The 26,441-nt window shown below is 46.4% G+C and overlaps 2 protein-coding genes across 6 annotated transcripts in view; one reads left to right on the top strand and one right to left on the bottom strand.

Annotated features, from left to right (window-relative positions):
- Positions 1–16,534, top strand: part of srgap1a (SLIT-ROBO Rho GTPase activating protein 1a) — a 73,775-nt gene extending 57,241 nt beyond the window's left edge. For 3 of the 4 annotated variants that reach the window (XM_079743190.1, XM_079743192.1, XM_079743189.1), the window contains 7 exons: positions 1,383–1,488; positions 2,623–2,847; positions 4,753–4,832; positions 8,420–8,600; positions 10,186–10,323; positions 13,213–13,591; positions 14,138–16,534. In XM_079743190.1, coding sequence (XP_079599316.1) covers positions 1,383–1,488; positions 2,623–2,847; positions 4,753–4,832; positions 8,420–8,600; positions 10,186–10,323; positions 13,213–13,591; positions 14,138–14,539 — 1,511 coding nt within the window. In that variant the 3' untranslated portion in view covers positions 14,540–16,534. The remainder of the gene's footprint in view (positions 1–1,382; positions 1,489–2,622; positions 2,848–4,752; positions 4,833–8,419; positions 8,601–10,185; positions 10,324–13,212; positions 13,592–14,137) is intronic. The other variant, XM_079743191.1, reaches the window with a different exon arrangement.
- A 2,721-nt stretch (positions 16,535–19,255) lies between these two features.
- On the bottom strand, positions 19,256–25,527 carry LOC307080519 (kelch domain-containing protein 10-like). 2 transcript variants are annotated; one of them, XM_079743247.1, is made up of 10 exons: positions 25,358–25,527; positions 24,919–25,011; positions 24,049–24,270; positions 22,818–22,972; positions 22,536–22,684; positions 22,368–22,452; positions 22,203–22,269; positions 22,057–22,104; positions 21,433–21,596; positions 19,256–21,288 (listed from the first exon to the last, which is right to left on the bottom strand). In XM_079743247.1, the coding sequence occupies exons 1-10, from the start codon at positions 25,446–25,448 to the stop codon at positions 21,079–21,081; spliced, it is 1,284 nt and encodes a 427-aa protein (XP_079599373.1). In that variant the 5' UTR covers positions 25,449–25,527; the 3' UTR covers positions 19,256–21,078. The 2 variants fall into 2 exon arrangements, with proteins under 2 accessions (XP_079599373.1, XP_079599374.1); XM_079743248.1 differs by having other exon boundaries at positions 21,457–21,596.
- Between the last annotated feature and the right edge of the window lie 914 nt (positions 25,528–26,441).

Here is a 26,441-nt window from a genome sequence, read left to right as displayed (position 1 = left end):
TCTGAAATAGGGTCGTCTTTAAATAGCGGCTCCAGCCCTGCTCCGAAGCCTCACAGGAGCCTAGTTAGGTACTCAAGTCGGGATGAAATACATGACTGCTATCCCCACCAGTACTAATCCCTAATGGCTCACACTGGTTACAGGAGGAAGGTGACGTCGCTATTTCTGGCCGCAAGTGCAGCTTAAGACCACTTCTACTAAATAAATCACGTGAAATGGGGTGGCAAAACAAGGGTGGAAGGGAGTCAGCATGCCAGAGTCAGTCACTTCAGAAACAAAGTTGGCTCCAATAATAAGAGGAAGCTGACATATTTAGAATGTATTTATTTTTATTATGACGAGCAACCTTTGATGTGTGACTTTGCACATAGGGATAGATTATTAAAAATGTCAATTTCTGCTACCCAACCTTCGTGCGGATGTGAACAAGAATATACGTTACGTCTTTAATGCAGCTGCCAGTGGTAGTCATGTTGCCAGCGTAAAGCGATGAGTCCAGACTTCCTGCCCCACTTCCTGTTCCTGTTCCCTTTGTGGTGACTGTGACAGGAGGGAAACACGCTAGGCTGAAAGATGTTGGCATATAATGGCAAGACCCCCTGTAGGCCAGCCCCACGCTCGGTGTGGTACCATGCCCAGCGGTTAGTTGGAGCTACCAGGCGGCATTGGTAACCCCGTTGAGGGATAATCATACTCGTCATTATCGTGCTAACAATACCACTAACGTCACCAGGTTACGGCAGCTATTTGAATACTGGGTTTACTCCCCGACCTACAGATACAGGTTCTGGTGTTTACATGGCAGTTTAAAAAAAAATGGTTATGCCCTAACTTGTGACAATTATATTTCTGTTTTGTAATTGGAACTTCGGTTTTTTTCCCAATGGAAATGATGCACTTCAGGGCCGATTTACGCATAATTCAATGCTTTATTTTCTTTCATTTCATTTCATTGTAAGAGGTAACTCTCCTATTCATACACTGTTACCTTAATGAAATTGGGTTTAATTATGAAATGGATGATTGAGGTGGTTAAATATGCAAAGCCGCTCTGCGGAGAGGTGGCTGAAGGCTTTCAGAGCAAAGCATGATTGACAAAATGAAACTCATTGTCAGACTATTGAAACCTGACAGGGACATCTACAGATGCTGCTGCCTTGTGGTTCTTATTAATCACTATCCCGCTCTCTCTCTCACTCACACTCACACACACTCACTCACTCACTCACTCACTCATTCATTCACTCACTTCCGAAAACTGGTCAATTTGAAAAATAACTAAAAGTAAAAATACATCCATATATACATTATATTGAAGGCATGTATACATTGGTGCATAGCTGAACTGCACACTGACCTGTGTTCTACTGTTTCTCTTTCAGGAATAGAGAACCTGTACGAGCGCGCGCTGTACCTCCGTAAGATCATCCTGACCGTTCCCCGGTCGGTGCTCATCGTCATGCGCTACCTCTTTGCATTCCTCAACCAGTGAGTCCCCCATCACACACCCAGCCTGCTACGGCTACCCCCCCCCCCCCCCCCCAGTACGATTCAGCCGCGGGTAAAACTATGACGATTTGTGTTTTCATGACAAATTCTAGTCAGGCAGTCTTAAGGCTTAGTTATGGTTCCACGTTGGCGCAACGCAAGGAGGTTTACGGACCCATTGGATCCTTACATGCGTCCGTGGCAAGGGGCTGACGTAGCCTCCCAAAAAGTGTAACCTTGCGTCGAGGCGACGCAGCAGCAAGGGCTGTGATTGGTAAGCTCACTAAAACCCGACGCAGAACCAAAACAGGTTCACGGCTGCGTGGTCCTTGTGTTGCATCAACGTGGGATCACACCGAAGCCTTTAGGACGGAGCCGTGCGGGCCCACGCCCCCCTGAGGGCGTACCGTTCAGGGCGTGGCCGTCCACGGTGATGCCTGAACAGAACCGAGGGAGGAGTTATGTTTGAAGCTCGTTTTCGGACCTCCACCCCATAATCAGGATACTAGAATAATGATAGGCTCGGGTGTCCCTGCCCACAGCCCAGCGTCTGTTCCCCCGGCCGCCCTCGCTGCAGTAATGCACGGGTATCCAAGCCAGCCGGAATGATTAACTGCAAACTTTCATCCTTTCATTTTATTTTGGGTTGTATACAATGTAATGGATTATTAATATGTGATGTGTGAGCCATGTGATGTTTGGATTGTAATCTGCGTTGAACCTATAAAAGCGTGATAGCAGGAGAGTTCAGTTTGGTCCGTTTATTGGTCGTCTGCCGAAGCCCCAACCAGCAAATGTATGGGAACTGGTCTGTGCTGGTGGGCTGGTGTTCTTAAGGTAGTGGTTTTCGTGTTTGTCTAGTACTAGGTTCAAGTACTAGTTTCAAGGCGCTTCTGTCTTCGGCATTCTTGTGTTCTGAATTCATTGGAAGTCTCTTTGGATTCAATCAGTATGCCAAATGGCTACAGGGGTAATCAAGACCTGCAATTAATATTATGTGGAACATCCCTTTTTCACCCCCTGCTGTGATTCCTCTGACAAAATAAAACACGCAATAAATTAAAACCATGTCCTCCTATCTTAAGTCACCATAGGCTTTGTCTCTCGTCTCACCCTGCTCCCATCCCCACGCAGCCTGTCCCAGTACAGTGACGAGAACATGATGGACCCCTACAACCTGGCCATCTGCTTCGGCCCCACGCTGATGCCCACGCCGGACAGCCTTGACCAGGTATCCTGTCAGGCCCACGTCAACGAGATCGTCAAGACCATCATCGTCCACCACGAGACCATCTTCCCCGACGCCAAAGAGCTGGACGGGCCCGTCTACGAGAAGTGCATGGCCGGGGGAGACTACTGGTGAGAGGACGTGTTTGTTAGTCCCACCGGACACACTGGCTATTTGGGGGAAGACCGGGTCACATTTTACAGTCACGGTTGTTTAGCAGACACTTTTATCCAAAGTGGCTTACAATGGTTCATACACGCATTAGATCACACACTTGACGGCGGAGTCAACCATGCTAGGTCGACTGCAAGCATATGGGAAGCAGATAGGTCTAATTGTGTTGCTCAGGAACGCCTGGAATTTGGTTATCAGGGATCGAACTAGCAACCTTCCGGTAATGAGTCAACCTGCTCTACCTCCTGAGCTAAGCCTGGATAGGCTCACTCCGTACGTTAAAGGCTCACTCCCGATGAAAAACGAAAAGGATGCTTGCTGCGTCTTGAGCTAAAAAACAGCATGCCAGAGTGAAAAGACGGAAGGGAACCAACAGATTGGGGGTAATCTCAGTTCCAGGCCCCCTCACCACCCATCCGTAAAGCGTGTGTTGATATTCGGGTCAGCGTGTGGGTCGGAGCTGGTAAACCTCCCAGCTGAGGTCACCGGAAGGACCTCCACAGATGTGGGGGCAGTGAGATGCTAGATGTAGGGGGCGGGGGGGGAGCCGGGGGCATTAGGAAGCTGCACAGCTGGTGGTTCTCTCATTCTGTTCTGTACAGTAATAGAAGTAAAGAGGGGCCATGGCGCAAGCTTCTCTCTTTGGGGGGGCCCGTGTGAGCGCTGCGGGCGTGTGCGGTGGGCCAGAGCGTCAGAGCGTGTGTGAGCGGGGGTAATCAGGGTAATTACCCCACAAACGGGGTGAGCCGTCTGGGGCGGAGGAGCCCATGACGGGGGCTCTCCTGCTAGGAACATGCAGAAACGATCACTAAGTAGGAAAATATGGCAGAGGACTGGGGGGAGCCGTCTAACGGGGGGGGGGGGGGACTGTGCCCACGCTCACGCTGGAGCAGAGCGGCGTCTAGCTTTAGACTTTTTTGGGGGGGGTCAAACGGTTGAGCGCTTTGACAGCTTCCCGATTTGAAGCCAGCGTTTAGAGTACCTCCATTACACGCTCACCACTTTACACTGGGTTGTTTTCTTGATTTCTTTCTTTCCCTCCCTCTGCCCTTCCTATTCTTCTTGGGATGTGTCTCCATCTTTCTTGCACTTTCCAACTCGCCGTTGATCCCCTTTTGACCTTGAATATGGGCACAGAAATGCTAAAAAGGCAGAGCTGATTGCTCCTTCCGGCATGAGAGATTTGACCTCTTGTTTACCCCTCTCCTGCCTGACACCGCCCTCATTTCTGTCTGTACTAGTGCACAGCTATTTTCAAAGGAACATTTAGGGATTTTTCTTATTATCTGATCATTTTGGGTCTAAAGGACTAACGCGAAGAGCAATTTCTGAAATTGGTCCAGTATTGAGCAAGAACGCTGCAGGGGTAATCCACGAGAAACGGCCTGTGATGTAATCCTTTGGGGCAAAGCGTCCTGTCAATGTACGACCAATAAAAGGGCTTGTATTTGGCACTGACTGATTATATTCTAACATTTTGGAAAGGATCCCTAGTGAGAAATACTACTTTCCTCTTTACCTGTCCTTTGATCCCGGTCTGTTTTTGTATTGTGTTGAACCCGGTCTCACTCTGAAATGTCCCTATTATCATCACAGTCTCAACAATCCTTCACCCAAATCTTTTAGATAACACTAGACTACACCTTCTGTAGTCCAACACAACAAACCCTCCACTCTCCAGCTCTATCTCACATTCCCACCATTATCTCTCCGTAACAACTCTCCTCGAGGGAGATGAAGCGAAATGTAAAGAATAATGCTGGAATCCCCTCAGATAATTGGAACAGAATACAAATATTCACCTCCATACCCGTGTGTGTGTGTGTGTGTGTGTGTGTGTGTGTGTTCTCCCCCCCCCCCAGTGAGAGCCCCTACAGTGAGCACGGAGCGCTGGAGGAGGTGGACAATGAGGGGGGCACTGAGACCCAGACCAGCGATGACGGTGAGTCCCCTCACACACTTTAATGCACACTCTGGACACAGTCAGAAGCAGTGACGCAAATAAAATGTGTCTATTATTTATTTATTTTTTGCTATACTAGACTTGAATATGCAATCTTGGAAAAGAAAAACAAATGCAAGGTATAATAAAAAGCTGTGCTCAAACTTCCATATCGAGTTACCTTGGACTTGGGAGTGAGTTTGGAAGGGAGAGTAAATCCAAGTATCACCATGGGTGGCTGATCCTTCTTCTGAGCCTGCTGTGTATATATAAATGTAAACTTAACGTGAAAGGGAACCGCAGGGAGGATGGTGAACTGTCATGGGGACCTCACGCTTCCGCTGTAGTCTTCTACTTCACAATCACCGGCTTCTCTTGGAAGTTCCATCCAGATATTTCAGTTTTTAATTCGGATGGTTCTGAATGGACAAGGCCGCTTGTGATGAAATTACTTTAATCATTTAGTTAACAGCGAATGCGCAGCGAACTCCAGTTCTCTCGGGACGACCGTCCGACGTATACACAAAATAGTCATCAATTAACGCTGCCGTTCGATGTGATTGATGGACTCCATTTTTAATGAAGCGCCTGTCTGGACAGATCCATATCAAAGAGTAGTTGAAAGCAGACACCGAGGTGCAGCCGGGTGATTATCTGCTGGCACAAGGTGAATGTCAGAATAACAAAGCCCTTTTTACTTGAGGCAATAAAGTAGACCAGGCCTCGGCAGACAACGGCAGAATGTGTGGGCCGGCACAGCGCACCTCAAGTTGTGACAGACAAAGCTTCATCACTCGTGAAAAACGTCTGCTTCCCCCTAAAACCTGTTTCCATGGTGATCACAAAAGACCTATTGCATCGCTGTTGCGGTCCGGAAAACAACGTTGGTCTCCTTCAACTCATCGTCACACGCAGCGATAGGTTTGTCCGATAACATAACACTGCGTTAGTGAAATCACACTGTTACAAAGGTTAAACTCACCCACAGTTCAAGTCTAATGGCATAGTAATAGGTTGTATATAATATCACCGTAACACAGTATTCATGGAACATGGTAACAAGTTAGTCTCTCTCACAGGAGTGCCATGGTTGTTCACCACCAGTGAATTTATTTCCAGAGTTTATGGGTGGGGAAGAAGAGCTTGCAGAGAGAGTCTGTTGTCATCATTAACTACTAAAACCCTGTGATCTCATTTAGGAGTTAAGACACCCAAGTAAGCCGTGATTCTCCAAAGGAGCCGTGCTCTTTGTTAATCTGCAACAACGTGGCTGTTGTAATTAGTGGGGATTGAATGCTTTTGGGTTTCTTTCCTTGAGAGAGAGAGAGAGAGAGAGGGAGAGAGAGAGACAGCCCCCCCCAGCAAACGAGGAGAGCCAACAAGGCTTGGCTCTCCTCGATGAGCGTGAGATTATGGCAGCCTATATCCGGCCACTTGACTCCTTTCATTTGTGTGTGTGTGATATGACCGCCTAAAACCGGATAACTGGAGCTGTGTGATTTGTATTTTTGAGCAGCACAACATGCATATCAATACATGGATGTCCCCTCTGCTGTTGGAAACCACAGGAGCTCAGAGGTGAACTAGCTGGCACATTGATTTAATCTCCCATTGCATGGGGGCCCATGTTTGTGAGTTATAGGCCCTGAGTGGATTGTGTGTGAGAGCACTGCATCTCACTGTACACTGTGGCCTGGGTCATTAAAGATCCCAGTGTGGCGTCCCCGGCTCCGGGGGGAGGAGGCTAAGCAGGATATGGGGTTAAAGTTTGTCTGAAGGAGCCAGGGAAGAGAGCGGGTGTAAGCCAGGTCACGGGACTGGGACTGGGACTGGGAGGGAGAGTCAAGAGCTCTTACTTCCTCCTGAATAAGGCTGATCGATTGGCCCCTGAGCTATATGTATTTGTGAATGCGGGCGAATGGCCAGATCACGTCAGGGTAGGGCTTGAGTTTGGCCCTTCCTAATGGAGTGGCCCTCGCTTCAACATCACTCCCCATCTTTAACGTCTGTCCATCTCTGCGGGGATTGTTTAAAAGCTTGGCGTCGGTGTAATGTTTTGTAATGCCTTTAACTGTACAAGCGCGACGGGTCAGCATACGTATGCAATAAGAGACGGATGGACGGATAAACGGAAACGACTCTAAAGCAGAAAGAATAGAGGAGACCCGAACAGAGACGGCATTATCCGGCATCGATTGCGCCGCCGTCATTTTTTATTAACCGCCCCATCTAATTAAATGGGGCTGTAAATTTCCTGTGTCACATCCAATCTCATCACATCAGCATCCATACCATGTCGACGTCGTCCAACCCCACCGGAGCGGGCCGCAGTAGAGCAGGGGTGGGGGGGGGGGTTGGATGGGTGGGGTTGGATGGGTGGGGTTGAAGGGGTGGATGGCATTGTGGGGAGAGATGAGGCAGGAGGAAAGAGAAGTGACAGGCTGGGTGTGTCTCTCCCCCGTCCCCTGGGATCAGGTTGTTTTTACCATCTCTTCTTCTGCTACAGATGGAGGAGTCGGGCTGGGGAGAAGCTGTGTCTGTCACAGGGGGATTCTGCCTTTGACCTGATAGGATCTTTAGTCTGTCTGTCTGTGTGTGTGTGTGTGTGTGTGTGTGTGTGTGTGTGTGTGTGTGTGTGTGTGTGTGTGTGTGTGTGTGTGTGTGTGTGTGTGTGTGTGTGTGTGTGTGTGTGTGTGTGTGTGCGCGCGCGCATGTTTAGGGCTGGGGAGGGGTGTGTTGCGAGGAAGAAAGAGGTATGGGGAGACTGAGGATCAGGGGAGGCTATTTTTAGCTGTGTTGCACTTGTACATGCATATTGATTCAGAGATATTTTGCTGGCACCTTTTCGTAAGGGAGGGTTGTGTTTTGCAAAGCTTATATGAAAACAACAAGTGTGCCCCTGTTTGTTTTTAGCCTGAAACCTATTTGAGACTTTTAGTGTGGTTTGAAACTGATGAGTCAATCAAGAAAACAATCACAATTTACAAAAAATATTAAATGCATTCAGTAAAAGATTGTTATACTTTGTTAATATTTGATACTAATTGTATCTTTGACGAGTCGACTCCCTCTGGAATGAAGTCCACACGACTGACGTGATGTACAGTTGTGCAAATATTGAGTCAATCCCCGCGGGGAATCCTGGCGATTGCGTTCCAAGCCCCTGACTGGTATAGATGCACTCTGAACAGGCTCTATAAATACTCTGGACAGAATCCCCTCAGGGCCTGTTGTTGCTCTGACCTGCTGTTTTGATTCGAGGTTGCTATTGACTACTTCTCAAACAACTCTGTGATGCACATAGACACACGGGTGCCGTCTTTACGCAGGCAAAAAAAACCTTGTTAAAGCTCAAGGTCTTAAAGCTCAAAGCTCGGCATCTCTTCATGTTCATAATGTATACAGGATCAAATAAATGTATAATGTGTATGTAAGTTAAGAAAGTTGGGTTAAAGTCAATTAAACACTCCAATTCAGTTGGAACAACGGGTGACTTGCGTGTGATCGGCGGTGGTGACGCACCACACGGGCGCTGTGCCCCTCCGTCTCTGTTGCCCAATTCTCTAACCCACGCTTCCTGTCCGCAGAGGGCGAGCCCATCGAGGCCATCGCCAAGTTTGACTACGCGGGGCGCTCGGCCCGCGAGCTGTCCTTCAAGAAGGGCGCGTCTCTGCTGCTGTACCAGCGGGCCTCGGAGGACTGGTGGGAGGGCCGGCACAACGGCATCGACGGCCTGGTGCCCCACCAGTACATCGTGGTGCAGGACATGTGAGTACCCTGAACAAGGACCCCCCCGCTCCTTCAAGGCGATGTGAATGAGCGGTGGAATCGAGGCGGGATTAACTGACGGTGGAAGCGACCTTTCATGAGCATGCGAGTATCTATTGATGTATCTATTTATAACCAAGGGAGAAAAGACAGTTTTACCTTGTGCTTTGGGGGTGCTAGGGTCAGGGGGTCGTCATAATAGACGGCCTGTGAAGCCCTTTGAGAGAGATTGGGGGATGGACACAAATGCAATTGACTTGAAATTGAATTGGACATGAGTAGTTTCAACTCAAATGAAACAAGGAAACCTCCTTGCAGTCTGCTCCCTCAGAGACTCCCTTAAGGTTAATGAGCGTGTTTCTCGGGTGCGGTTAGGGAGCATTGTGCGTCCCTGGGGCCCGCCAACCCCCAGCCCCGCTGCCATGACAACCATGCACGCTTCCATCAGGGGTCTTAATTAAACTGTGTCCTTAGAGCCAGAGATCCTATCTCTTCCAGCTCTCTGTGGCCGGCCAGGGAAATCTAGCATTTCTGTTCCCAGCCTTCCCCTCCCCCCCCCCCCCACCTTTCCTTCCTCCTACAACCTCCTCCTCCTTGTTATATGCAGCTGTCCTGTCCGTGTTCCTATCAATAATTCACCCGGATGGGTTTGTTTTCTAAGCTAAACCAAGAGAAGAAGGAACAATTCATGGCCCTCTAGGCGTCCCCCCCGGGGTGGGGAGGTTTCCTTCTGCCCCCTCCTCCCCCCCCCGGGGCCGATCAGGGTGGGCGGTGTAAAGACGCCCCATGTTGACTGCCATGCCGGCCCCGTTTAACATACAAAGATTCAAACAGGCAGCGACGCAGGAAGCACTTCGGCTCCGGCCCTCAGACAGGATGTCCTCCTTCAGGAAGGACGTCTCAGGAATGTGACGTTGCATGCGTCGATGTGTGCGCCCTTTTTATTTTCTGTTGTTCATTTTTAAGGACACCAATTCGGAACACTGCTCCATGTCTACCATTGCCGACGCTCAATAACTCGATACTGATGCTCAAATTAGAAATACTTTCTCTTTGCTGGATATATTTCATTAGCATACATGTTTATTTTATGCTATTGCTAACCAGCTTAGAGTCACCAGCTGCTGCCACCTGACAGCGATCTCCATGGAGTTACTACAGCTCGCTCACACGGATACTCACAGCCTTTGGCCCGTAGCTTTACTGTTATTATTTGTGCTTCTGTGCCGGTTCATCAAACAAACCTTTCAAATCCTTACCAATTCATGATTTCTCCCAGCCACATCCACGAGATAGGAGAGCTAACACACAACGCTCTTGTATCAAATGGGAATTTTTTAGGAAAGGGGCCCAAAGAGTGACTGAGGCGGATGTTTTGTTTTTGGTCCACTCTCTGTCTCTCTCTCTCTCTCTCTCTCTCTCTCTCTCTCTCTCTCTCTCTCTCTCTCTCTCTCTCTCTCTCTCTTTCTTTCGCTGTCTCCGTCTCTCTCTCTCTCTGTCTGTCTGTCTGTCTCTCTCTTTCTATCCCTCTCCCCCTCTGGCTCTCTCGCTCTCATGCGTCTCCTCTCATGTTTTTGTGCTCCAGTGACGACAGCTTCTCCGACACCCTGAGTCAGAAGGCCGACAGCGAGACCAGCAGCGGCCACGGAGCCGAGGACAAGTGCTCCGCCAAGGGCCCGGGCTCCCCCACCGACAGCCGCATCTCGGAGGCCTACATCAGCAGGTAGCGTCTGACCGCCATGCCTTCAAAACGCAGGGAAACGGCCGTCACTCACACAGAGCCTTGATACGTTCCGACGTGGTCGGGACTGTATTACAATAGCTTTTGTCCGATTCGGTTGCCCGTCATGCATATCTCGCCCCGAACAAGGTCAGCCTCTACTCATTATAGGGAACGTAGGCCGTCAAGACATAACATCGGGATTCATGGATCACTGTGCTTTCCCGACTGACTGCATGGCAAACATGGCAAACATGGACACCATCGGAAACACCACCCCACTGTTATGCAAGCGTGCGCTTGTGTACAGAAGAACATGTGTTTTTGTCCAGGATGTCTCTGTTGAACTAGCCCCGTGCAAGCCAGGGCTTTTTGTCTAAGACCAGGGATCTGGAACCCCCCACTTCCTGTGGCCTGCACTGTCTTCCCCCCCCCCCCCCACACCCTGGAGATAAGGCTAAAACCACTCTTCAGTACAGGAGTGATCAATCATGGACTCACTTGACCTAATGGGCTACGGTGTTGTCCTCAACAGGGTCCCCGTTAGCGTGGTGAAGGCAGTACTTAAACTCTAGCCAGAGGAGGCGTTATCCCTTCCCCATCAATGTGTTGGTGGGGAAACGGGTCAACGGACAGGGATCCGCCCTCCCGCTGCAAATGGTTGTCAACACAGCCGCGTGTGGTGCCCTGTTCAGTGGAGATTACATCATGGTAGCTGGTGATCTACATACAAATATGCATATACATATAAGTGTGTGTGGGTGGGTGTACATATCCACACACACACGCATATCCACACACACGCGCACACACACACACACACACACACACACACACACACACACACACACACACACACACACACACACACACACACACACACACACACACACAGAGTGAAGCACCCATCTCTGGCAGGGAATCTGTAGTCTGCTGGTGGGGTGCCAGTATTACGTCTCCCCAACCGCTATTCAGTGCTGCACTCTTCCTTGTACCGGAGCGAGCGACCTTGAAGCGTCTGCTACTGTCGCTCTTACACAACGCTGTTATTGAAGTGGTGTAAAGTGAAACACTGTGTCGATGAGGACTATTGGCACCGCTTGACACAATACCAATCGCAGTCTTTGCGACTTGCGGCTTGAATAAAATATGCTTTAATCTTGGCTTTAGCCTTCCTTCTCTCCCAAGTGTCTCTCCCTCCCTCAGTCTATTTATCGGTCTCTCTCCATCTCTTTCTCTTGCTCTCTCTCTCTCTCTCGCTGCTGTCAGCGATGCCTCTCAGCTGCTGAATCTTTGATATCAAAGCTTTTATTTCAATATTCCCACTGTCCCGTTGATCTTCAACGACGCACTCAACCAAACACACGTATGCCAGCTTGTATCTAATCTCCCTAATTAGATAAACACATACACAAAACAAACTTTGCTTAGCGACACAAGAGAGCTCTACAATAGTATCAATTCATTAAAATTGCAAACATACCATCAAACATCATTGTTTATGAATCATTATCACACCAGAAAAGAGTGGAAGTGCATGAATGTGAATAATATCACATAATTTTGAAGAGCTAACTTGTGTTTTGAGAAAGAACTCATGGAATGTCAAATCGTACACATAATGATTAGCCAAGGCAACAGACAAACAAATGAGCTGTCAAGAGGGGCGATGGCTCCCAAGTTGCTGCGTGCGAAGCTAGGAGGTTGTGTTGTTTTCGCTGGGCTTAGTCCCAAAGGGGACGTTTGATTTAAAAGCAGACTACTCCCCTTGCAGGCCATAACCGGCCACTACACCTGTTTACTTTTCTAGGTTTGGTTTGCAGTCAGGGGGGAAAAACAAATATATCTGACTGCATTGTTGATCTTGGTGAAGTGTTGTTTCTTTTCGATATTGTGTACATTCTTGCCAGAAAAAATATTTTCAGCCGAAATGCAATTGTTAAGCAGGGGAAGTATGCTGAACAAAATTGTGTATGTAAATAAGCTGGATAGGTGTGTTGTTTTGCAAGCTGGCCTCGGGCCAGTCGTACTGGATAAACAATGCAACCAACCCTCGGCGGGTTTCCTCTCCCTCCAGGACTCCGTTTCATGTTCTTGACAAACTCACCATGTTGTTAATTTGAAGCAGTAGGGGCTCAGCAAATGGAGATGCTAAGTAGCTGAGAGGCATAAGGGAGACGCCCCAGCTAAAAATGCAATATCCTGCAGTTTATAGAAGTTATAATGAAATAGGTCATGTTCCTGATTGGGATTAATTTGCTAAATCTATTCTGAAAAGCAACGGAAGAGATGTTTAATGATTTATTTGATTCATAATCTTTCCTGATAATAATCCTTATCTTAATAATTATTGATTTAGTTGATGAAGTCAAGTCTATCTCAGTCAGTTGGTAAGATGGCAGCTCTCTGTACTGCCATCTTACCATAGGGGATGACTGCGCAGTTAGCAAGGCTAGCAAGCAAGTAGGGTAGCTAGCAATCAGGAATCTGCAAGGCTAATGAAGTAATGGTGATGAAGGGCTGCTTCATCAGTTTTATTCATGAAGGAAAGGAACAGGGGAAAGGAGTTTTTTTCTACTAGCTCACTACAGCACATTACATGTGTTTGTGGCTGTTTGAGTGTATTTCTGCGTGTGTGTCTGTCTGTCTACATGCGGCATCGCAGGTTACACTTTGTTTCAGTGTGCGCTCCCGTTCTACCCGGTCCCTCTATGACTGATGTGAGACGAGTACAATGTTCTTAATGATATTTTGGACATCCAGGGTCAGTCCAAGAGCCTTGCAGGCTGACGCCCTCCCCCCGTCCACTGAGCAGCTGCCCCGCATTGTGCCGTTGCCGTAGAGAGGCCATAGGCCTCGGAGACTGAGCGGCCGCGTCTTTCTGTTCCCTAGCAGGCACAGGAAGCGATCGGACCCCCCATCCCGCCGGCCCCCCGCCCGTCCCAACGACATCCACTGCATGGTGCACCCGTCCCACGGCGGCCACGGCAACCACGGCGGGACCCCGGAGATGGGCTCGCCCGTCCTGGGCCACTTCAACCCGCGGGACATGCTGCGCGGGCGCAACCACCTGGCGGCGGACAGCCCCGAGCGCCGGCGCCGCGCCAACCACGGGAGCCTCACCAACATCAACCGCCACGAGTCCCTGAAGAAGATGGAGAGCCCGCCCATCCGGCGCTCCACCTCCTCGGGCCAGTACACCAGCTTCGGGGACCCCCACCGCGGCGGCGGCGGCGGCGGCAAGCCCCTGGACCCGGAGACCATCGCACAGGTCAGCGCGGGACGAGCGGCGCCACACCCCCCACCCACCGGCCACGCCAGCCCCGCCCCTCGTTAACACCTAGTCAGCCCCCCCCCCCCCCCCCCCCAGGGAGGAGTGAATGTCTGAGCTCGGAGCCGAACCCCTGGAGATAGCCCAGGGATGAGGGGAACGTGACCTGGTTTAACTGCAGTCACAGACTCACAGAGAGTAGTGTGCTCATACAGCTGAGCTCACGGAGAACATGTCTTGCCTTGTCTTTGCGCACTGTTGTAGTCTGTGTATCGGTGATGTCGTTGTCGTCTGCCACAAATAAATCGCATGCACCTGAATACAGGCAGAAATAATACACTAACTTTCTGCATGCAAAATATGTTTTTTCCTCTTGCTTATCCTTCTGCCCCTCCATATCCTCGTCTTCCGCCGCCCGTCTCCTCTTTTCTCTACACTCACCTGTTTCACTTTCAATATTTCTCTCTCCTTCCTGTGTGTGTGTCTCTGTGTGTACGTGTGTGTTTGTGTGTGTGTCTCACCATCGTCCTCTGCCCCCCACTGCAGGACATTGAGGAGACTATGAACACGGCTCTAAACGAGCTGCGGGAGCTGGAGAGGCAGAGCTCGGCCAAGCACGCCCCCGACGTGGTGCTGGATACCCTGGAGATGCAGCGGCAGAGCCCCGGCAGCTCCAGCGAGTCGCTCAGCCCCATCCACAACGTCATGCTGCGCTCGGCCGCCAACGCCGACGCCAACATGCGCCGTAGCGCCAGCTCCACCTCCGCCGGCGACGCCGTCAGCAGCTTCAAGCCGGCGGTGGCCCCCCGCATGGGCGTGCAGCTCAAGCCCCCTGCCCTGCGGCCCAAGCCCATGGTCCTGCCCAAGGCCCGGGACCAGGCCGCGGGGCCCCAGCCCCCGGATCCGCCTTCCCCCCAGGACCCCCTGGATAAGTCCTGCACCATGTGAACCCTTTATGAGCTGCCCCCACCAAAATGAGAGGACTGATCTTTAGAGAACAAGAGAGTACAACAAGGGGATAAGTAGTCGTTTGGGCTAGGTCCGAGAAGGTGTGTCGTATGTTGCCTGGACTGTTTAAAAAAACACCCATTTATAGGGCGCAGTCAGAGCTGCAAAGATAACTGAATCGTCCCCAGATTGTTCTGAGTCTAAGGTCTTCTAGCAAGAGTAGAAACCACAGCAAAGATAGGGGGGACACAAACGAAATACATGTATGAGTTGTACAGTTAGCTACTCTGATATGATGCCTAACGTTGATATTATGTAATCTTTATTGACATTTATTCCAAACGACAACAACAAATCACAAACGCTTCCCTCAAGGTTATACACATATTTTAGACTGGTTGTTTTCAAATAATCAGAGAACACTGATGTAGCCCAGCTTTCCACACACAAGAAGCCATCGAGAAGATGTTTTTGAGAGATAGTTAAAACCAGAAGTAAATAATGGCTTTCTAAGGGGTGTACTGACTTTTGGCTTTAACTTTTGATTTGTACATTGATTTAGTTGCCATTACAAAGGTGCTTATATGACTGAGATAAACATGGTTTGATTGAAACGTTTTGAGTTCTGATCTGACAAAAAAAAAAGAACAATATAAGTACCAGTATGTGTTTGCAACTGGTGTGAATGAAGATGTCTTGCAGAGAGCTGTGAATCTGCTGTAAATATACTTCCATCTCAGAACTGTCCAAAAAAAAACCAACCTGTGTTGATTTCTCACATGTTTCAATATAGCCTGGAGGACTGTTGGACACAACCACTAACGAGAAGGATAAACAACAAGAACCCTCTGGAAAGAATCTTTTCTTTTGATTATTCCTGTACAAATGTCAACTTTGGATGCTATATAGAGTGCATTGTGTGCAAAGTGGTCTGTACATATAACTCACGATGACTAATCTCTTCCATGTTTGCAATGCAGTACATGTAACAAAGTAGGGGTGCTGGTCGTCTGTGTATCGCTTAGCTTTATCTACCCAAAGTGTACCATGCGCAAGTTGGTGTGTAGGTCGACTGAACAGCTCCCTGTGTACGACTGCCCCTTTCTGTAGAGACTCAAGGCAGCGCTCTGTTGAAGCATTGCCAGTAGCCATGGACCTAATGACTGTTAGTGTGATAGGCCTCATGTTCTGTGTGTGTGTGTGTGTGTGTGTGTGTGTGTGTGTGTGTGTGTGTGTGTGTGCGCGCTTCAATAGAGCCATTACCACAGTATGTACCAGTGCTCAACATGTGTGACTGTGGCACCCTTGGGTGTCATCTTCGATGTACCTCCCGTAGCGTCAAAATAAAACTGTGGTTTTGCTTGTGGCCATATAGCCTATTAATGCTTACAAAGGATTAGTTTTTATATTTGTAGTATTCTCCTAACAGGTTTACAGTGTCTTTTGACTTGAGAATTGCTGTATTTCGGACACAATATGATTTTTAATTTTGGATTACTAACCGTTTCATTATCTTGTTTTTGTTATTTTATCTTGTTAAAAACATATTGAACTTGTAAAAGAGAAACTTAGACTAAAAGAAACATGGAGGAGTCGTTGCGCCATCTCCAAAGCCAGTCGCAAAGCTGCATTGCGCTGTATTAACACTATATTAACATCCTCGTAACAGTCAGCCATGCCCTGTATGTATGCTGTTCGTTACTCTGTGGTGTCTTATGCACATCCGTACTATGTACTTGTGAAAGTGCCTTTGAAAACAGTTTTTGGAGGAACTTTACGTCACGTCGCGTACTGTTGCATTGCATCTCATTTCAGACCGTGTGTTTGAAGCAAGCCAGTGCAAGGGGGTGAGTGGATGAAAAAGGTAACGATGCCATTTAGTAGAGAATGTTATATCAATGAGAAAATCTGATCAGCTTACCCATTGTGATGTTGCACCTTTCTGTATAGAAATGTAAATATATATGGCATGTAACATCCTACCTTTAGATTTGTTTGCGGGCTTGTCCATCAAAGGATTTCTTTCTAATAAAGGAAATAGTTTGTCGAGATTTGTGTTGTCTTTGTTTTTTATCAACAACTAGTGGTCCTAGCCCTGCTTCTTCTGTTGCATTTAAAGCAATATAAAGTGAATTAACTATATAGGCTATATTCATAATTCATAATATTCAAAATGTATTTGTCTTTTGCTGTAGTTCACATTACTATGTTAAAATTAATTATTCAGGGGGAATTCGGGTGTCACAGCAAATAAAATAAAACACAGAACCAGACTCTTGATATCGTTCTCGATAGTCACTTCTACAGGGAAACAGATACCACTTATTCTGGAGGCCTACTCATCGCTATATTTCTCAAAAAATATTTTATTTTAAACTACTTTGGAACTACACTACAGTACGTTTGACAATCTGAGTCATGGGGGTAAAGTCATTATTGCACGAGTGGCACTGACTAGCGCCAACACAACGCAACTTGCATGCAATTCCTCAGTTTATGGGAGCTGCTGCTGCAGGTTGCGTATGGCTTCAGTGATCAGGATTGGGTCGTGCTACCGATACCTATTTTACGCCGACAACAGGGCCAGCAAGACATACTGCTTTATATTCAGAAGCTCAAGATACTCTCAGTATATCACTAACTGCGTCCACCGTGCTCTTTGATCATGCATGGACTGAATGGGGTCAGCCGAGATCTTCCTTAGGAATGGGCTATAATTATCAAATATTATCATGGAAGAAATGATTGACTATGTAAGTATTATGAATACAGTATGAAACATGAAATCATTTATATACCAAATGGAGTCAAATGTTATGAATTCTATGCTATATATATATATATATATATATATATATATATATATATATATATATATATATATATATATATATATACATGTGTGTGTGTGTGTGTTGAATCGTTATTATGGTTAATTATTAATTATATGATATATTAAGAGAAAACATACCACATGGTCTAAAAATAATTTGACATCAAATGGAACACACATCAATAATCTCGGTAACAGGAAATCCATTAATTAAAACGTGAAGTCAAAATGCAATTAATATACAGAAGACCACATAGAAAACAAACACACACACACACACACACACACACACACACACACACACACACACACACACACACACACACACACACACGCACCTCCAGCTCATGAAAACAAAAGATTCAGTATCTCAGAAAATGTGAATAATGTGTTGTTGACTATGCAGAGTCTGCCACTCAAGGTGAAACTCTAATCAGCTAATTAACTCGAAACACCTGCAATGGTTTCCTGAGCCTTTACATGGTCTTTCAGTCTGATTCAGTATGCTTCACAATCATGGGGAAGACTGCTGACTTGTCAGGTTTCAAGTCAGCCTCTACAAGGAGGTTAAGCCTCAAAAAGTCATTGCTAAAGAAGCTGGCTGTTCACAGGGTGGTGTATCCAAGCATATTCACAGAAGGTTGAGTGGAAGGGGAAAGTGTGATAGGAAAAGGTGCACACGGGGATAAAAGCAACAGGGATAAAGGATTGTCAAGCAAAGGCCATTAAAAAAAATTGGGGAGCTTCAGAAGGAGTGGACAGACTGAGGGAGGAGTCAGAGCCACCGCGCACAGACAGATCCAGGACATGGGCATTCCTCGTGTCAAGCCACTCCTGAACCAGAGACAACGTTAGAAGCGTCTTACCTGGGCTTAGGAGAAAAATACGCACTCGTACGTGTTTATCAGTGGTCTAAAGTCCTCATTTCAGATGTACAGGTTCAGAAGTACATTTTGCATTATATTCCGGAGGAAGGATGGAGAGGCACATAATCCAAGTTGCTTTAAGCCCAGTGCGAAGCTTCCAGTCAGGTCCAGAGATGATTTGGGGGAGCCATGCCATTCTCTGGTGTTGGTCCACTGGGTTTTAGCAATTCCGAAGTTAACGCAACCGTCTACCAGGAATGAGAAGGACAGAAGCAACCTGGGCTTTCATAACAACTCGGCAGTGCCACGGGCTGGTCGACCTCACGCCACACCGCATTGATGCAGTAATTCATGCAAGTAGGAGCCCCAACCAAGTACTGCAAATAGTGCAAATACAAGAACATACTTTCCAGAAGGCCGACATTTCCTTGTTTAAAATACTGAATTTGTTTTTTTTTCGTGAGCTGTAAGCCATAATCATCGAGATTAAAACAAATGAAGGCTTGAAATATTAACTTTGGGTTTAACAATAAGTTTACATTTTTTAATTGAATTATTGAAATTAATTAACTTTTCCACAATATTCAAATTTATTGAGATGCACCTGTAGGTATCCAGTGACACAAATATTAAATTAGGCCTACTCAACAGGCTGAGAGGCTTTAATGGTTTCGACAGGCATGGTAGTGGTTAGGTTGTTTGACTCTCGGCAAAAGGCTCATAACCTGTAGGCATCCAAAAGCAAGAAGACCTACCTGCACCTTAAAGTCGTGTATCCACTGTCACTTTTGACAACAGCTCCTGCTTAAGGAAACAAGAGGAAAATAATATCTCTATCGATCTATCTCCATACACCCAACACACATTGGGTATTTTAAATACAAAAAGAAAAGCAGTGTTATCTAAATCTCTTACCACAGAGACAATTTCATGAATTCAAACTGTTGAAAAAAGAGATGCTGCAATATTTTAATTGGAAACAACACTTTAGAAAACTTAGTCAATTATAACGGACAACATTCATTGTTTCTCATTTCAGTCTTTACCCTCCAACATGCACTGTTTAGACATGCAGAATATTTTCAATAACTCCTTCATATCAAATGAATAGGTCAAACAAATGTTTTGGTGTCTTCTAGGAAAGGCAAAGTATCCACTGAAAATGCCAGCCACAGGCATTTTGCATGCTCAGTGTTTGTAAGGCCATTAACACAGTAAGACTGACATGTAACTGCCGATTGGAAATGGGATTGGAGAATGGGACTAAATGCCAAATCCCATCACATTAATCAGAGTGAAAATCTTGCCAATATAATATTTGCAGTCCAAATGACCTTATGGCAAGTGTTGACAATTCAAATTCAAAATCTAAATATTGGTAATGTCAAGTATTTCTAACTAATGGTTCAGAAATTGGCTTACGTTTTGATGCCTCCGGGTGTTGATATTAAAAAGTCCTCCATTTCACCAATAAATAATGTTAATGAGCAATTGCATGTTTCTCATCATTCTACTACTTTCAGATGTTGACGTTCAGTCATCAAGCCACTATGAATTAATGTAAACCAAGTAAAAAAAACAAAGTATGTACAGCATGTAGACAGAAATGCCCAATAACGAATGAACTTGACCTAGAAATTAAAGTGAACAAAAACTCAAAATGTTATATCTTTGAAGAGAAAAAAAAAGAATAAAAATTTGTTCAAACCGTGAGAAAGGCTTCCCAATAATAAAAAAAAGCTGCTAAACTTTGAAAGACATTATCAAACATAAAATGGCTCAATAATTCAGAGCAGCAGGTGGGTCCCATTAGGAAAACAAGTAGCAATAATGAACCATTTAAAACACACGTAATCAGAAAGCCATTTTAAGGACCCATTTGAACGTTTCTTTTTTAAGGCACGAGAAGAAATTTAAAGTGATGGTGCTGAGCCATGTTTGGTGACACAAGATCCTGGTTGGACATGAAGAGGAACTACAACATATGCATACTGGAAATTCACAGTGATGTCATGTAACTGAGCAGCCTGTGGTTCCTCTGGTCCCGGTAATAGGTAAACCTACTTTCTATTGACAAAAGAGACTAGCAGGAAATTATATTTTACATGTGTTATTTCATAACCCGTGGTCGAACATTATCTTCGAGGGGGAGCCAGCACATGCAAGGTGGGTGGGGATGGGTGAGGAAATAAGTCTCACAGCAAAAGCAATACCAAACAATTTCCTCTGACAGTTTTCAAAGATATTAGAAACAGAAAACTATCTGGTTTCGACTAAGTAGTTGGGTTTCCAACTACTTATAAAAACAGAACTCTATCTGCAACCATTTAGTTTAACTGTGTGAAGAGTTGGGACGTGTTTTGGTACGCAGCAGCTGACAGCAAATGTGAAGGGTCATAAACACCTGTCTGAAATTGGTATTCGAATAAAAAGATAAAACCGAGGACGTCTATGATTAAAAACAGGATTAGACCTCCAGTCTTCAGGCCAAGCTGATTAGCTTTTCAAGTTGTATGCATTTCTTAAAAATAAAAAATAAATAATTAAAAATGGCACTAGCCAAGAACAGGAACAAGAATTGAAAATTCAAAGTGACAAGAGTGAGAGCAGGGAGTCAGTCATGAAACTAAAAATGAGGTCATACATTCATACATATCCCCATCAGATGTAAAATCAGTAAAAAGGACCACATTTCAATACATGCTCACAAAGTAACAAGGTTTAAAGAGACCAGAGCAGACAACCTAAAAAAAAAAAAGTCTCAGTTTCCGGTCTTCACTGCACCACAGCCGCCCATCCAGGGCAATGTTATTTCGAGGCCTTCGGCTTCAGGTCCAGGTCTACTTGAGGCGCTGGATGAGGGAGTGTGTGAGTCCAAGGCTGTGCAGCTGGAGGCTGGAGAGCTGGGGCAGGCGAGGGTAGGCCTTCAGAAGCCGCTCCCAGGTGAGCTCCAGCAGGCTGGGCACCACCAGCCACACCTTGTACAGGGAGCCCGTTCTCCGGTTCTCCGACAGGTTGACCACCCCGCCGTGCACGTACATGCACCCGGCCTGGGGGACGGAGGGGAAAGAGGCGTCCAGGGAGGCGTTACAGAGTGCACGTATTATTGAATCCATATCGAAGCAATTGGATCAATGTCGAATCGAAATCGAATCGAATCAAGACCTAAAGAATCAAATTGAATTGTGAGGTACCTGGCAATACCCAGCCCTACTAACCGGTGTGATTGCAGCACAGTGGAAGTAAGCAGGCTCTGGCATGAGGGCGGGCAGTCTGCTCCACTGGTACGTCTGCAGGCTGATCTTCCACAGGTCTGACAGAATTTGTTCCCCGTTGTACCCTCCACATATAAACACCTCTGTGGGGAAACAGAGCGTGAACTGTGAAGGGCTGGTACCTAATAGTCCCCTCCCCCCCTCCTCCAATCTCTGCACAAGATTATTCAGGCAAACTTGAAACTTATTCTTACATGTTTTATTCTGATTCCAACTTTTTATAACTTGAATTTGAATTGTTTGGGATACAATTTATGAAGGACTGCCGCCCACTGTTCAATTAACTTGAAACATGACGCTGCCCTAACAACATGACTCAATTCTCTTTTTCAAATTCATGGATGTCTAAGGCATGTGTGTGTGATTAATAAAAAATAAATGGACTGAGGGTTTGTGAAGGAAAAGAGTGTAAGGGTTGTAGCAGGCGGATCAAGTGAAGCGAAGGTATTAGCATTATGAGGGATTAGCAGGTGAATCCTCAGTGTGTAAACTACTAGTAGAAGGAGTAGTTAGAGGACAGTCAGGAGTTTCAACTGGTCCTACCGTCTTTGACTTGCACACAGCTGTGACAGCGGCGGGCAGCAGGATATCCTTTTGTTCAGAGGTAAAAATAAACAAGCATGGGGATCAAATATGAGCTTAAAATCTCCTGCAAACTAGAATGCACACACAGACACACACACACACACCTATCTTTTCATGAGGTTTCGTGACGATCCTCTCCCAGCAGTTTGTCTCAAGGTTGTACGCATGAATCTGGCAAAGATTTCAAGTGGCATTAAAATGACTGCAGGACATGTTTTTGTTTATTGGGTTCATCGTTGTTGTTTTTGTGCAGGTAATATCTTTAATACCTTGTCTAGAGGATATGAAGTCCAGGAAGTCCCGCCTCCTAGAATGTAGATCCTCTGTGTGTCGTGAGCGAGCTCATGTCTGTACCTGAGTGGCGGGGGTTAATCAAACATCCTTCAAGGGTTCCGGCAGTAGGAGAACCCATGGTGCTGGCCAGGGATTGGACTCACCTTTCCTCAGGGAGATCTGTGGGTGCATTCTTGGGTTTGAGGTGGACCCAGATGCGTGTGGACAGGTCCAGCCGGTGCAGGTCTGTGCTGTAGAAATAACCCGTCGTTCCTCCAAACACATACAGGTAGCCATTTATAATGACCATGGCCTGGCAGTGGAGGCAGAGTAAGAAGGAGTGACTAAATAGATATAGAATATGAGATAGAAAACACCTAGTCAGCTGGAACGCATCTTTAAAGGGAAAACTGAACCTTGGATTGGGGAATAAACCCTGGGCTAACCTGTCCGTAAATCCGGTTGGGTTTCTGGCCCCTGCAGTTCAGGAGGTTCCATCGCTTGTAGTGGATGTTACAAACATGGACGTCGTTGCCGTTGTTTTCACCGAATGGTATCCCCGTTCCGCCAAACACAAGCAGGTTGTTGCCGTGCATGACCGCTAGGAGACAGGAGAACACAGAGCATCAGAATACCAGGCTCAGGGCTTGGAGCTGCAGGACATCTAACCCGCTATTCAATGCGGGTCTCTCCCTGGTATGGAGGGTAAGGCTGAATTAATGTCCTTCGATCCCCTCTTTTGCAACGATCCACGTTGCGACTGCCGACTGGGATGTTTGCAGCCCTACTTGCGGTCATATTTTCCTATCACGTTAATGTGTACACAAGGGGGCAGTGTAGCCTTTTCCGATACTAAATATACGAATCCCCAGACTCTTCTTGTAAATATGTTGAAAAAATGAATTATGAAAGGATAAGAGAAATATGGTGCACAAATCATTCAAATGCACTGACAAAGGGTTTGTATACTCTGGCAGTCAAAAACTAAACAAAACAATGTTCCTGACCGATTTGTAAAGAGATAACTTGACGTACGCGTTGCTAAGCTGTGGCAGGACTGCAGGTATTTGCATATGCGTAGGTAATCGACTGCCTGGGGGGTGTTCTTTGAGAATGGGGGGTTCCTCTGTCTCTACCTGGTGGGGGAGGTTAGGATAGAAGGCCTGGTTCTCTACCTGGTAGGGGAGGTTAGGAGAGAAGGCCTGGTTCTCTACCTGGGAGGGAAGTTTAGGGGAGAAGGCCTTGGTCTGTACTTGGTAGGGGAGGTTAGGAGAGAAGGCCTTGGTCTGTACTTGGTAGGGGAGGTTAGGAGAGAAGGCCTGGGTCTGTACCTGGTAGGGGAGGTTAGGAGAGAAGGCCTGGGTCTGTACTTGGTATGCAGGGTAGGCCCTGGACTCTACCTGGTATGGAAGGTAGAGTAGGGTAGGGTAGGCCTGGACTAGACCTGGTATGGAGGCTAGGTCTGGCATGGAGGGTAAGAGGGATAGGCCTGGTATGGAGCATTATTGAGGGTAGGTTTGGTCTACCGGGCATGTAGGGTGGGCCTGGCCATGGTCTACTTTGTACGGAAGGGTAGGTCTGGTCTACTTGGTATAGAAGGTTTCTGACGGTAGGTCCAGTCTCCCGGGTAATGGAGGGTCTCTGCCTGGTTTGGAGGGATAGGGGTTTGGGGCCTACCAGACATTGAGGCCAGCTCTGTTGGCATGTAGCCCTCGGTGCGGAGCTGCTGCCAGGTGGCCGTGGCGAAGTGGAACCTCCACAGCTCCCTGAACAGCGGGTAGTCCTCGTTCTCGGAGCCGCCGGCATCATCAAAGTCGGGGTTGTAGCCTCCGAACACATACAGGTTGGCGTTGTCCGCTACACAGCGGTGTCCGCTACGGGCAGGGGGGGCACAATGTCCTGGGGAGGGGGAGGGATGTTCAGCGTGAACATGTAGCTAAACTTCACCCTTGCGCTGTTGTTCACGGCGTAGAATTAACTTGTCACTGAAGGCTTGTCGCTGCATATACTTCTTGGGAATTAGTGATTTGAGCCGTTTAAGATTTTTCTAACATACCCACTTTACTTGACTTTTTTATTTATAATATCACCGGCTAGATGTCTAATATAGTTGGCTACTGGACTGCTGTATTATCCATTGTAAACAATGAAATGAGGCCCATTGTGAAGACCCCAGGGGAAAGGGTACATTTTATTGAAAGACAATTGCAGTTCACCAATTAAAATAACACATTCAGCGCAAGAATGCCTAGGTTTAAACTTAAGGTAAGGGTCTAAATGTTGAATGCAACATTTGTTACTCATCATAATGTTAAATGTGTTCTACTGAGGTATCAAATAGTGGTATGCTACTTAAATACTACCACATATGCGTTTGATTCTCCATCTCTGTTGTGTGTTTTCTAACAGGTTGCACCAACTTTCACATAGGCTTACTTGTTCGTATAAGGTGTATGCATGAGTGCATGTTTGCGAAAGGCGTAGATCACTGTTGTTGGGGGATCAATCTCTTAATAAACGGTCAAATGTCAGAACATTTTACTCCACCTTCTCTCAGAAAACGGTTCGGGATCCGCAGGTTGGGGCATGATGGAGAGAAGATCCGACGAGCCTGAAGCCATCGCACTCTCTTCTTAGAGCCTTCAAACCAATGTATAATAGTTACAGAAATAGCGACCACATCAATGGATGTATAGTTAAGGGTTTTTCTGACTGCAGTCGAGGAGTGTATCAACTGCAGAATGGGACTGCATAAAAAACACAGTCTAATAAAATGTATTGGCTTCCGTAGCAATAGCTAGCTTTACTCGTTTTGCTGCGGTAGTCAAACTTGGCATTGCGGACGCTGCCTAATGCAATGCTGCATCATGCACAACCAGAAATAGATCTACATAACGCTAACGCCATGACGATTCGCCATTAAGTCGATGCATGCTTGACATATATGTGCTCTGCACTTGTGGACCATCTGCTTTTGTTTACAAACCTGGATCACGAATGGACAGCCTCCATGACAGTTTCTCGAATTTATTTAGTTGATTGAGGCCGCAGTTTCCCACACCTTCCACGATCGACATTGTAAACTGAGTGAAAAAGCAAACACTATCGCAGACAGTGCTAGTGCGCCACAGGTATTATGTTATTTTTGAAGCACCAATCAAGTCAAAATAAGTAAAAAACTGCTGCAACTCACACCGTCACAGCCAGCTGTAGTGCTCTGACCAATCCGGAGCAGGGGTGGGCGGTGCGTCGCCGATAAGAGCTGCAGGCGTCAAAGGAGAGCTCCATTTACACAGCATATTGGATTCTATTCCAGACATTGCAACAATGGCAATATCTGGCACAGACGAACTCGCAACGGGTTTTCTCATCAAACGATACATACATACACGAATAGACAGACAGACAGACAGAGAGACAGACAGACAGACAGACAGACAGACAGACACATAATCTGCTGTGTTTGTGTATGCACATACATTCATATATAGGGCTACATCATACGTACACACCAACTTTGCTGTGTTTTTACATGCATACATACATATAACAACATTAAACAGTATAATTGTCTATGTCTTAATTGTTTCCCTATAGCATCCATACATCCAATAGTACATATTCAATTATGTATAACTCATCACTATATAACTGTGTAAAAAAGTATTCCAATTTTTTTGTAGAACAACAAGATAGCAACAGATAACAACAGACAGGAATGAGTATTTGTATAGGCCATATATAAATGACAGTTAAGCACAACTAACGCTTTATATATAAGGAGTTTAAGATAGTGGGTTGTCTTGTTTCTTGATAACAATTGGTGATCAGCCACTAATATAGTTTATATATGTTAAAAGCCAAAGTCTGTAGTTTTCATTTGTAATTTGTAAAATGACTTAACTATATGTACATATACACAAACTACAAGTGCATTGGTGGGTCATTAAACCTCACAGCTATTAACACACAAAATCAGGATGGATTTGGGTCAGCCCTCAAGCACCTCGTCAAACTTGATAAAGATTGTCATGTTAAACTACACAGAGATGATTGCAAAATAGAGAGAA

The sequence above is a fragment of the Pollachius pollachius genome, assembly GCF_949987615.1.
Source record: "Pollachius pollachius genome assembly, chromosome: 9".
Classification (NCBI taxonomy): Eukaryota; Metazoa; Chordata; class Actinopteri; order Gadiformes; family Gadidae; genus Pollachius; species Pollachius pollachius.
This window is presented reverse-complemented; position numbering and strand designations above follow the sequence as displayed.